The sequence below is a fragment of the Asparagus officinalis genome, chromosome 4, assembly GCF_001876935.1.
Source record: "Asparagus officinalis chromosome 4, Aspof.V1, whole genome shotgun sequence".
NCBI lineage: Eukaryota > Viridiplantae > Streptophyta > Magnoliopsida > Asparagales > Asparagaceae > Asparagus > Asparagus officinalis.
The window spans coordinates 18,170,587-18,183,285 of record NC_033797.1 but is presented as its reverse complement, the minus strand read 5'-3'; the positions used below and the strand labels follow the sequence as shown (position 1 = coordinate 18,183,285).

Sequence of the window (12,699 nt, the reverse complement as noted above, 5' to 3'; positions counted from 1 at the left end):
TTAGTAAAAAAAAAATTCAGTATCATTATCAACAACTGAAGCTGAATATATTACTGCAAGTCTTGCATGTGCTCAAATATTATGGATGAAACAAACATTATCTGATTATGGCATAAATTGTCCCATATCATCCATTATGTGTGATAATTCTAGTGCAATTAATTTATCTGAAAATCCTATTCAACATTCACGTACAAAACACATTGATATTAGACATCATTTTTTACGTGATCATGTGCTTAAAGGTGACATTTCATTAGAATTTATACCTACAGATAAACAAATAGCAGATATATTAACAAAACCCTTCAAAGAAGAAATTTATGTTAAATTAAGAAGGGAATTAGGTATATGTTCAATTGAAGATTTAAATTAAATTTTTAAAACAAACAAATATGCATTTATACCTTTAATAGTCGACTAATTTGACTTATAGTCGACTACATGCACAAGTCTTGCATATAAGTTTTTCTGTGAATTAAAGTGTAGTCGACTACTTGCTTCTATAGTCGACTACTCTATGTTAAAATCTTAAAATCAACTTTCTGTTGTTTATAGTGTAGTCGACTACAATATAGATTAGTCGACTATTCTGAGTTAAAAACTTAAAATCATCTTTCTGTCAATTACAGCGTAGTCGACTACTTTTACTATTAGTCGACTACTGATTCTGAACTCACAATTTTTACAGTTTTAAAGCTTATTGGATTTTTACTTAAATTCAAACCCAAAACCCAATACCCAATACCCGTTTCATTTAAGTAAAACTCATCTCAACCATAGATTTTTAACTCTATCAATCCTAGCTACATATCTAAGATCAAATCTTAACCCTACATTTAATTCACTATCAAATCTGAACCATACATTGTAAATTATTTTAAAAGATAAAATAAAAATCTAAAAACTACCCACTAACCTATCTAAAAACCGACTATCTTCTTCCTCCCTTCAGATCTGTCGATTCCAGGTTAGGGCATCTTCAATCTTCTCAAATTCTTCATCAAATTCTTCAATTTTCTTTCATATCTGTCAAAGCATTCAAGATCGGTAGTCGACTAATCCAAGCTATAGTCGACTAATCTAGGGTTTCAAATAGTTTAGGGTATATTTCTAAACTTGATCTTTGAATTTTTGGTTATTTATCTGTTTCATCATGTCTAGATCTAAGAAAGCTAAGCAAGCCCATACCTCTGTCAATGATGAAATCATCATTTATTTAAAAAGTCCTGATTTATTAGAAGAATTTAACAAAATATCATCTTTTGAAGTTCTTCGAGGACGATTTGTGAAATTTGATGATTTTATTCCCTGGAATTTTGGGTCATATTTTAAAAATATGGGCTTGCTTGAATTATTCTCTGCTGAAAATAAAAAACCCACATATACATTTCTTGTGCAACTGTTCTATACTAATATAGAACGTGTGGGAACTATAGGTGGTTCTGAAAAACTTAAGACTCTTGTTAAAGGAATAGAGATTGACTTAACTACAAAGTCAATTGGAAAAATCTTCAATATTCCTTATCAATGAGTTTCTCTTAGGTCAGTTAGGATGAATGATTCTGATCTTTTATCTAATCATATATTTCTTCCTGGATATGGCAAACCTTTAAATAACTCAAACAAACTTCGTCCAATTCCTAGGTTCATTGCACGAATCCTAGCTTATAACCTATTTCCAAAAACTGGGAGTTTTCATTTCATTTCCCTAGATTTAGCAAAAGCTCTATATGCTATAATGGGAAATATCCAAGTTAATTGGGCTGAAATTTACTTTGATAATCTTCTGACAATACCAAGAGGATTTCTTCCTTATGGTGCCTTTTTAACAAAAATCTTTGACAAATTTCATGTGGATCTCCAATCTGAAAATTCTGTTGTCCGTTTCATTGAATTCTTTGATTCCAATGCCCTAACTAGGATGAAGTTGACAAATTTTGAAATTTAAGAACAAAATCCTCAAAATAAACCACATCAAGAAGAAATTCCACAATCTTCAACTCAAGCAGGGGCTTCTTCTAGTCAACCACCACCATTTCCTACAGAACCCTCATGCTTTTCAGACGTGCAATACAACACTTTAAGTGCACGTATTTTTGAACTTGAAACTGATCAAAGAGCTCTATATTCTCAGAATTCATATATCATTAGTAATCAAGAAGAGCTAATCAAGAAGTTTGAAGACTTGGACACAAAGCTTAATGCATATTTTCAAGGACAGCAACCTCCTCCAGCACCTTAGGATGTTTTTATGTTAAGTTTCAAAACAATTATGTTATTTTGTTTAAGTATCAAAAACTTTGTAGTTGTGAGTTGTTAGGACTTATGTAATGTGTTATTTATGTTGCTACTATGTCAAGTATGTTGATTGTGTGTTTAATTATCTATGATGATGTTTGGTTAGTTAATATATGTGCTACATATTGTAAACAGATCATGGTGATGAACATTGTGAAAATTTTGGTCTTTATGGCAAGTCTTTGCCTACCTATTTGGATGGGTGAAGTTATGGACTATGTTCATAACCTGGATGATTTGTTTGAAGTGTTAGCTCATGTTGAAGAAATAATGTCATGTTTAGCATAAATATTTTTCTCTTTTTGTTGATAACAAAGCGGGAGAAATAGGTATTGTTATGTATTGTTATAGACTTAAATTTTCATATATGTAGGGGAGTAAGTATGGTTATTTCATTATGTTTAAATCTGATTATAATATACATACTTATGCATAAATTATTTGTTATCATCAAAAAGGGGGAGAATGTTGAATATCATATCTCCATGAGAATATTTTGATGATAACAATTTATACAATGTGTGCACTAACTTTTATATGCAGATTTCAATATCAGAATATGAACAAGTGCAAGTTGATTTCAAGGCATTATGAAGTGAAGAAAATGAAGAACATATGAGATAATGTATTTTACATTTTCTTTATTTAGAATTTTTGTACAAGCCTTAATCACACACACGCACACACACAATATTAGAACACACTAACACAGGCTTAGTGTGTTGGTTAACTATAGAAATCCCCTATGTTAACCATTAGAATTATAGTTAAAACTTAAGTATAAAAATATTTTATTTCATAATTTTTACTCTTAGTAGTCGACTAATTAGAATAGTAGTCGACTACTCGTGTATAAAACTTAAATATATATTTCTGTTGTAGTCGACTACAGATGCAGTTTTTTCAGATTTCAGGTTTTAAATAAGTGACTGTTTATAGCCGTTTTGTGGACGTTAATTGAGTTTAAAATTATGTCATTTCAGAGGCTATAAATAGGTTTAAACATCAGAAAACAACAACCAAGTTTTATACTTGCAAGATCAAACATTTTGTGCATATTCACTCTCTAATTTTCCAGATTTTTCATGCTAAGTGTTTAGAAAAAGAGAGTTTCTGATATTGCCTTGGTTTCAATCATTCTTAGAGATTGTATAGGCAATATTCAGAGAGTTAAAAGAATCCTAAGCCACTGCAGCACTTCACTACACATTCAAGGCTTATAGGATCAATTGTGTTCTTTTTTCAACAAGGATTTCTCTCGGGTTTGAGAGGGTTGATCTCTTGGTTTAGAGATTGGGTGGCAATTGGCATGGTCTTGTCAATTGGTGTTGCAATTTGCATGGTCTTGCAAATTGGTCAGGTTTGCTTTTGATTTTATAAGTTTATTCAAAATCATAGTAGAAACTCTCAAGCGGGATTTGCTTGGGGACTGGATGTACACCGGATTGGTGGAACCAGTATAAATCCTTATGTTTGTGATTGTGAATTTCTGAGATTGCCATTTTTCTTTACAATTTATAATCTACTTTGCATAAATTTTAAAAGAATACTATTCACCCCCCTCTAGTGTTCTAGTGTATCTATTTCAGATCCTACACACAACTCAGTACTGCTTAAGGTAGTGTGTCGGTATACCGTTGAAGTAGGCCATTGAGCCGTAATTGCAGGATGCCTGAATAGGTAGTCTGTTCCTCATGATGATGCGATGAGGATGCCTGAGGAGATAGTCTGTTCCGCATGGTGATGCAATGAGGCTAGTGAGCTGTATTTATAGGATGTCTGAGGAGGCAGTCCGTTCCGCATGGTGATGCGATGAGGATGTCTGAGGAGACAGTCTGTTCCGCACGATGATGCTATGAGGCTAATGAGTCGTACTTGTAGGATACCCAAGGAGGTAGTCCATTCCGCACGGTGATGCGATGAGGCTAGTGGGCCGTATTTACTTAGGATGTCTGAACAGGTAGCCCGTTTCGCACAATGATGCGATGATACCATAGAACTTTGCAAGAGATCATATTATGAAACCTTTAACAACTCAAGTTTTAGGTGGGAGGTCATTTTTTTACGTGGTTCACCATTGAGTTTTTTTTTTTTTTTTTTGGGATATATGGTATTGTGAATTAGACAGGATTATGTACTGATATTCATATTGACTACCCAAGGGTAGCATGAGATGTGGGGTTGACATATATGACTTGGTTTGGTTGATATTTTAGTATTGCATTTCTTTATTCCTTTATTTTTTTTGAGTTGATATTTAGCGATGCACAATTTGAGACATATGGTATATACATGAGGGTTTTCTTGTTTGGATTATTTCGCTCGATGTACCAATCTCATGTTGTGGATTTCTAAGTATTAACCCCATCTAGTATAGGGTAAATAATTTAGGTAGACTATGCAGATATAGGTAGAGCTTCCATCATATGTAGCAGCCCTTACCCCTGGGGGCGGATGGAAACGATCTTGTTAGCGCTTTGACGCTCGTTGTTTCCCTACTTTTCAGGCAACGAGTCAGGCGCACGGAGAGTCGCAGGTTGATGGAGTTTCAGCTTTGTTTCCATTATTACTTATATTATTGATATTCAGAGCTCACAGGAGATTATTATTTGTTTTCAGACAATAGAATTGTATTTCATTTTGTAAAGGCTAAGTGCCTTAGTACTATTTTATTTGACTCTATGTATTGAGATATTTCATAGTGTTCTATTTTATTCAGTTGGAACATGATTATCTGGATATCTCTTCTTTATGTTATGTCCATTGTATCGTTATCTTTATTTGGTTGGTTTGTCCCTACACTTATTAATTGATTCCACTAGACATATATTATTGTGATGGTGAAACGTGTCTTTGCATAGTGTGTGTGTGCATGACAGGTTTGACATCCTTGGGTTCACATTGGACTGACACTTTTCTTGTGTTTGGTTGACATAAAAGTGTGTAGTAAAAAGTGCATATGGTAACCATTAGGGGTGCATTTGGTCCGGATACGGCTCGGATATGATGCTTATCATATCCATATTCGCTTACCCATCTCGGATACGGATACGGATATACCTCGGTAAGAAAAATTTATAACCATATCCGCTAAAATCGGATACGGTTAAGGATATACATGTGGATATATAAGCGGATATGCATGCAGATACAAAACAGATATGAAAAAACTAGATAGTATTGAGAAAAACATAGTTCATGTGATACAAAAGAGTTTGTTAATATGCTCATTATAATTGAAAAGTTAAGATTAGACATTTTGATCATCAAAATTAACCACAAATCCATAATCTAAGAATCGAAACTATCGTAAGAGTATGACTAATATGTATTCGGATATTTCGGATACAGATATAGATATTTCACTACAAAACCATATTCGTAACCATATCCTATCGGTTATAGATTTAAGTAACCATATTTGTATCCTAACGGATACGGTTATGGATATTTTGTCGGATATGGATACGATTTAGCACCCCTAGTAACCATGGTAAGTTTCCAGTAAAGACAAATTTGTTTTCCCAGTAAAGACATTGAGACAAATTTGTTTTCAAGACAAATTTGTTTGTGATGTTAATGGAGGTAATCTAACCGCCTCAAATCTCTAGTCTCAATACTTAAAAAGCCCCTGATCCTGGTCAAGACTCTTCTCTAGTCTCAATGTCTTCTTCCACCTCAAATCTCTCCCTCTATTTCTCTCTGCTATTATTCTCCACTCTCCTCTCTTCATTAACCCATGCTTCAACCTCATCTCAAGAGCTTCTAGAATCTGCTCAAAAACCCGAGTTCTTCGAGTGGTTGAAGAGCACAAGGAGAAAAATCCACCAAAACCCAGAACTTGCTTGTCAAGAATTTGAGACCAGTGAGCTCATAAGATCGGAGCTCGATGCGATGGGAATTGAGTATTTATGGCCTGTTGCTAAAACTGGAGTTGTTGCTTCAATTGGGAGTGAGGATGGTCCCAAGTTTGGGCTCAGAGCTGACATGGATGCGCTTGCTCTTCAGGTAGTTTCATCAAGCATCTTGATTGAATTTTTTTTTCTCCTTTGAGTTTGATGGAGATTAGGGGTTTTTAGGAAATTTTGGTAGAGGGTTTCCATTTTTGGTAATAATGGTTTTCTAACACTGAAAGGATCAAGTACCCATCCTAAGTTGGAAAACATTTAGCTAAAGAAAATTTATAACAATATGATCTTGCAATCAGAAAATTCGATGTGCGAAAAAGATTAGCCAAAACCAACAACTTTAAACGTAAGATCCAGTATAATGTTAATGCACTGCAAGGTACAAACTTGAAAGAAACAAAATGAAATCAGAAGGGTTTTAGCCTAGCAACTGAGCATTTTAAGGGACAAATCTAAACCAAAGAAGAGCCTACTGGATATAGGATTAGAGCAATAAAGTTTTGGGTTAATTGCACTTTATTTCCCTAAAGTTTCATCAATTGTTAACTTTAATACCCTAAAGTTGAGGGTTAATTACAGACTTTTGAGAAGTTACAGTAAACTCCCATCAACTTTTTTTTTCTTACACTAAACCCCCTTGAAACTTCAGGAGTTGTTGCACGTAACTCCCATCTACTCTTTTATTTCACCAAATTACACATGAAAACTTATCATTTAATCTCAAAATTAGCATTATCAACTTTAACATCTCATGTGGCAAGCATGTTCCAGAAAAAAAAAGATGAAAATAATTCCTTAGTCTCAAAATGTTACTTACTTTCCTTTTTAGTAAAAGAATTTCCTTTGGGACTAAGAAGGAAGGAATTTTTTTTATTTCTTTTTCTGTACTGTGCTTATCAGTGACACATTAAAGTTTTGATGGTGCTAATATGGGGATTAAAAGATAAATTTTTAGGCAAGATTTAATGAAATAGAATAGTTCATGGGTGTTATATGCAATAACTCCTGAAGTTTAGAGGATTTAACGTAATAAAAAAAGTTGATGGGTGTTTATTGTAGCTTCCCGAAAGTTTGTGGGGTTTCCTGTAATTAACCCTAAAGTTAAATTTACCAAAGTAATATCCCAAAGTTTCATCATCCTTGAATTTTTGCCAAAAAACTTTTCTTGTTAATTCTTCCATCCAATATATTTTTTTCTTTCAAGCTTTTGCTGTCTTTTTTAACATGAGTTATGTTTGCTACAATTCAATACCAAATTTCCGTGTTTTTTACTTAGAACACGGAAGAGAAGGATTCAGAGGAATTCCCTTTCAGATTAGGAGTATATAAGTCTAAATATTTTTATTTTTGTGAATAATGCAAGTCCAAATGTTATCTAAGTCATGTGATGCATTTTTAAACAAAAATCTGAATGGTGACGTAACAGATGTTATTAAAGTTAAATTCGTGAAACTTTGGGGTATTACTTGGGAAACTGAAGTCAGTATTAACTGCCTGCATTCATGGGTAAGCATGAAGAACGCAGTGCTACTATCATAAGTATGAAGCAGACATGATAATCATACAAGTGACCTGTCTAAATCATATCAAATGTCTCTGTCTCACTTGTTTTTATGTACGCTCACCTGTGCATTATAGCAAACTCACATGTGCTCCATCTCTACCTATAATTGTTGTCGATAAACTTGCATAATCTTTCCAGAAGCCATAGTGATGAGATTAGAATAATGTTAATGATGCTAACTTGGTGCAGTTTTATCTTGAAGGGCCATCTACTATTACAACTTCAAATTCATGCTTTTTCATTTGAGCTTGATGTTGCAATTTCACATTCATTACTGCCAAGTAGTGAAACATTGCTAACTGTTTTCAAGAGTTATCTTGTGCAAGGAACTAGTAGATTGGAAGTATAAGAGCAAGCAAAGTGGAAAAATGCATGCCTGTGGTCATGATACTCATGTTACCATGCTTCTTGGTGCTGCCAAGTTGTTGCAACGTAATAAGAATAATCTCAAGGTACATTTTTAATTATCAAGCTTTGAACAAATGAGATATTTTATTTACCCATGAGTGATATGTTTTAGATGAATGATTAGGATCAATAGTGTAAAGGGTTTTTTTATGTTAGTCCCTTAAATCTTTAATATTTTGAAATTAGTCCCTCAAATCATTGAAGTTACTATCACGTTCTCCAATTCTCGCAAAGTTTTCAGAATTCGTCCCTCAAATCAAGAGTAGACTTAGCAATAGAGGGATTACTTCGAAGCACTTTCTAGAATTGGGGGACCTAATAGCAATTTCAATGATTGGGGTACTGATATCCAAAAAAAAACCTCAGTATAAATTGTGCTGAGAATTATCCCTTACTTTTGCCTTGGTTAAATCATAGGCATGAAGCTTCATTAGCGCTACCTAATTCTGGAATAGTTATTAATCTGGCTTGATTATACTTTTTTGAAGGGTTCTGTGAAGCTCGTTTTCCAACCGGCTGAAGAGGGCCTAGCTGGCGGTTATCATGTGCTACAAGAAGGTGTTTTGGACGATTTAGAGGGCATATTTTGTATCCATGTTGATCCAAGAATTCCAACAGGGAGCATTTCCTCTAGGCCTGGGCCTTATCTTGCAGCATCTGGTCGTTTTGTAGCAACTATTAGAGGAAAAGGTGGGCATGCAGCTTTTCCACACAAAGCAGTTGATCCACTTGTAGCTGCATCTTTTGCAATTCTAAGTCTTCAGCAGCTTATATCTCGGGAATCAGATCCTCATGAAAGCAATGTAAGCTGATTTTTCATTTTAGTTATGAAGCATATTGATTTTTATATCTTACTTGTTGATCTTCCATATATCTTATTTTGTTTTAGGGAGAACTATTTGCTTTGTTATTAGTGCATATATACGGTGATAAGACTTCCATGAAATTGGTTATGGGAGATTCCGTATAGAAGTGGAGTTCATGAGCTGAAATCTCCACATCCTAATTAATAATTCTTGGATCCATCACTTGGAGAGTTAATTGTGTGAACACCAACTCAAGGATGTCATCCAAATTCCCCCTTTATCCACAAAAAGAAACTCAAAAACTGTTCAACTTGAAAGTTTACTCTGAAGTGAAGCCGCTGCAATGGATTATGTTGCCCTTAAAAGATAAAATTAGTACATCTTGACTTTCTGATATTACCACATGCTGAATCTAGAGACAACCCTCTATACATTCAGTGTAGAAAATTTCTCTGGTGGTAACCCATTTTTTCTTTTTAGCTTCGGTTATTGTATCTCCCCGTACTATAACGGAATGGAAAATTCTGGGTTAAAAGCTTAGTAGTAGTAGTTGTTGTTGCTGTTGTTTATCTTCCATTATGGTATCTTGGGTTCTTTCCAGAAGGCCGACTCTAAATTTGTATATCTCTTTATCATATTTAAAATCATGGAATGTGATGAAGGATCCCATATTACACTGAGTTTGTCACATGCTATGCTTTGAGCAATGTCACTGAGAAAAGAACTCCCTTTTCATCAGAGGATATTGAAAATATTTTTAAATCCTCTCTTTCTTATTAATATGAATCAGATGAAGCTCAACAAAAAAAATATTCTCTTGTTGATAAAAATAGGCTCAAAATTGCTTTCATGAAGAAAATAACCATTTTCTTCTGTCAACAGGTAGTAGCAGTTGGATTTGTAGAGGGTGGAAGTGCTTTCAACATTATCCCAGAAACTGTGACCTTTGGAGGAACTTTCAGGAGCTTATCCACAGAGGGTCTCTATCATCTCATGAAACGCATCAGAGAGGTATCTCGGGGAACTCTAATTCAACCAACATTGTTTAAATCCAGCACAAAAGTTAACTGTTTTCCATTTCAATAACCGAAAACAAAAACAAGCGTATGAAACATGTTTCAAACTATCTGTGATTGCCACATAATTTTGACCTTATGGAAAATTAACTGCGACCTTTAAACTTGATACTGGTCATCCATTGTAGCATGTTAGCATTCATTTAATCCCATATTGACTGAACAGAGAGTTAATCGTTGCTAGGGTTAATTCTTCTAGGTCTAATGAATGATGTCAGAACAAACACCATCTTCCCAGTTACAAAGAAGAAGTTGGGAATTTGATACCGGCATTGCATTGTTAACTCGCAATTAATCTGTGCAAAGAAAAAGAGGTTAACACCAGAATAGTGTTTGGCTGAGATTAGACTAGTGCAAAGCTAGTTTGCATTGTCGTTGGGACTGCATGTGGGAATATGCTAGGGTTCATTTAGTCCCACATTGATAGTTTAAGAAATGGATTTCAGGTTTTTTTTGGGATCTGTTCCCTTCCTCCATGAAGTAGTTTTTAGGAGTGAGTTCTCCCGTCTCTAACTAGTTTCTACATGTGCGGTCCATGGAATTCAGTAATATAATGTTGGATTTGGATCCTCTCCGGTACCAAAACGTAGTAGAAAGAGCAATGCATTGATCCCAATTATTTATTATTTATTGGGTTATTATTTATTGGATGGTCGTGATACTTATTAGTGAGTGCAAATTAGGAATGAGTGTCATTTATGGCTCATGGTAAGCGTTAAATTTAGAATGAATCATAATGATCCATTAAGTAATGGATGGTTATAATCAAAAGACATGGTCTCAAATCATATATTGTTGTTGTGCTCATAAAAATTTTAAAAATTGTGAAGTTTCGTATTAGATTTAGATGAAGTATAGAGAAGAAACATTTTAGCCTAGGAAAAAAAGAAGAAGAAAAAATATTAATAATAAAGAATAAAGAAGATGAAAAGTCACATAACTAGTTATTTGATTCGAATATTTTTCCTTCATAGGTCATCGAGGCACAATCTTTGGTCCACCAATGTACCGCCGAAGTGGACTTCATGGAAAAGACTCACCGACCATATCCTGTGACTTTCAACGACGAAGGCATTTACAAGCATGCGAAGAGAGTTGGAGAGGGCCTATTTGGTGAAGCCAACTTTGGGCTTAGCCCATTGGTTATGGGAGCAGAGGACTTCAGCTTCTATACACAGAAAATGCCCGGTGCAGGATTCAACATTGGCATTAGAAATGAGTCCATTGGATCAGTCCATGACTTGCATTCACCATATTTCTTTGTGGATGAGGAGGCACTTCCGATGGGTGCTGCTTTTCACGCTGCCGTTGCATTGGCGTATCTAGATCGTTCCTCAGACGTGTAGATGTCGAAGGCACGAAATTAAGACATTGAGAGTGATTGGTAAAAAACACTGAATGTAATCGTCAGCTTATTTTAAGTGACAGAAGGTTGTGAGGATGCATTTGGTAAAATGTTTCCTCTGATTATGGGGGTTATGGATTGCAATAGTTATTGAATAATCTGGAGGGTGATGTAAAATGAGATTCAAGAAAAAAATATTTCGGTTTGGGTTGTTACTGAATTGTCCCACTGCATCTTTTTACCTCTTCTGTCTATGTGATACATCAACTCGACCTCAACGAAACTGTGAATGGGAATTCCGTAAAATTTTTAATCCCCCAAACCAGATAACAAAGAACTCAATTATCTTTTGGTTAATTTGATCACCAAAACTTTCATGAGTATTCTAAATATGCAGTTCAAACTATCATGATTGCAGCATTGTGCATTCAATATAAATCATATAAAGAACTTGTAACTCCACCAGAAAAAGAAAAAAAGAAAGCTTTTGAGTAAAGTAAAATGGAATTCAACAATGAATTTGAATTGTATCAGAGCAAATCCCTCTATTGTTCAAAACTTTCCAGGTAAACTCAGCCTTAGCTTGATATAATGCACAGCATCAAAATCAGATTGCCGGTTATCCCTCCGTACAAAAACTGCAACCCCTCGAGCAAAGGCGAAAAATCCAGTACCTCCAACAACAACAAACTCTTCTCTTTTACTACGCCTCGCTCTCGTTGCCTCTATTCCAATACTCCCGGAATACTCTGGCGTATCGAAAGTGAGATATATGATATCGAAAGCAACCAAGGCAAAGTTTTCGACAGGCAGAACCAAACCTTGTGCTTTACCGATGATTTTAGATGTGTTATGAGGACCCTCACTGAGTTCATGATGGAAAATGAATGCTTTGTTTGTATGAAGGGTTTGCTGCTCGTGAAGAGGATTTGGAGGGTGAGTGTTTTTTTGCAAATAGAGCGAGATTGCAAGAGGATGTCCGTTTTGTGGGCTAACGTGAGATGGATGTGAGAATAAAGCTAGGAGGATAACGGAGAGTATTGCTCCTATGACTGCAATGATGAAGATGATCTTTGCTAGCATTTTTGGGGGTTGGAGTTCATTTTGGGGTGGTTTGATTGGACTAATGTCTAGGGGTTTATATGAAGTAGCGGGAAAGGGGAACTTTCTTTTGTTACTAGCTCCCTTATAGTGTACTTTCTCCAATATAATGTGGGGTTTTGCTGACAAAGGGTTCCTAAACCATTAGCGTGAATATTGACCAAAACCTATAATATTTGTTATGTAATTG

General features: G+C 34.9%; 2 protein-coding genes across 2 annotated transcripts; one reads left to right on the top strand and one right to left on the bottom strand.

The window, feature by feature from the left end:
* Positions 5,897–11,623, top strand: LOC109836800 (IAA-amino acid hydrolase ILR1-like 3). Its single transcript, XM_020404815.1, has 5 exons — positions 5,897–6,309; positions 8,100–8,225; positions 8,670–8,984; positions 9,870–9,998; positions 11,038–11,623. The coding sequence occupies exons 1-5, from the start codon at positions 5,965–5,967 to the stop codon at positions 11,407–11,409; spliced, it is 1,287 nt and encodes a 428-aa protein (XP_020260404.1). The 5' UTR covers positions 5,897–5,964; the 3' UTR covers positions 11,410–11,623.
* Positions 11,948–12,491, bottom strand: LOC109836009 (dirigent protein 17). The gene has a single exon (XM_020403956.1). The coding sequence runs from the start codon at positions 12,489–12,491 to the stop codon at positions 11,961–11,963; it is 531 nt and encodes a 176-aa protein (XP_020259545.1). The 3' UTR covers positions 11,948–11,960.

Bases quoted from the DNA above. Each gene is read 5' to 3' on its own strand.
- LOC109836009 (XM_020403956.1), bottom strand. From the start codon at position 12,491: ATGCTAGCAAAGATCATCTTCATCATTGCAGTCATAGGAGCAATACTC.
- LOC109836800 (XM_020404815.1), top strand. From the start codon at position 5,965: ATGTCTTCTTCCACCTCAAATCTCTCCCTCTATTTCTCTCTGCTATTA. The intron at 8,985-9,869 runs GTAAGCTGATTT...TTCTGTCAACAG, and splicing joins CAGATCCTCATGAAAGCAAT to GTAGTAGCAGTTGGATTTGT. The intron at 9,999-11,037 runs GTATCTCGGGGA...TTTCCTTCATAG, and splicing joins TCATGAAACGCATCAGAGAG to GTCATCGAGGCACAATCTTT.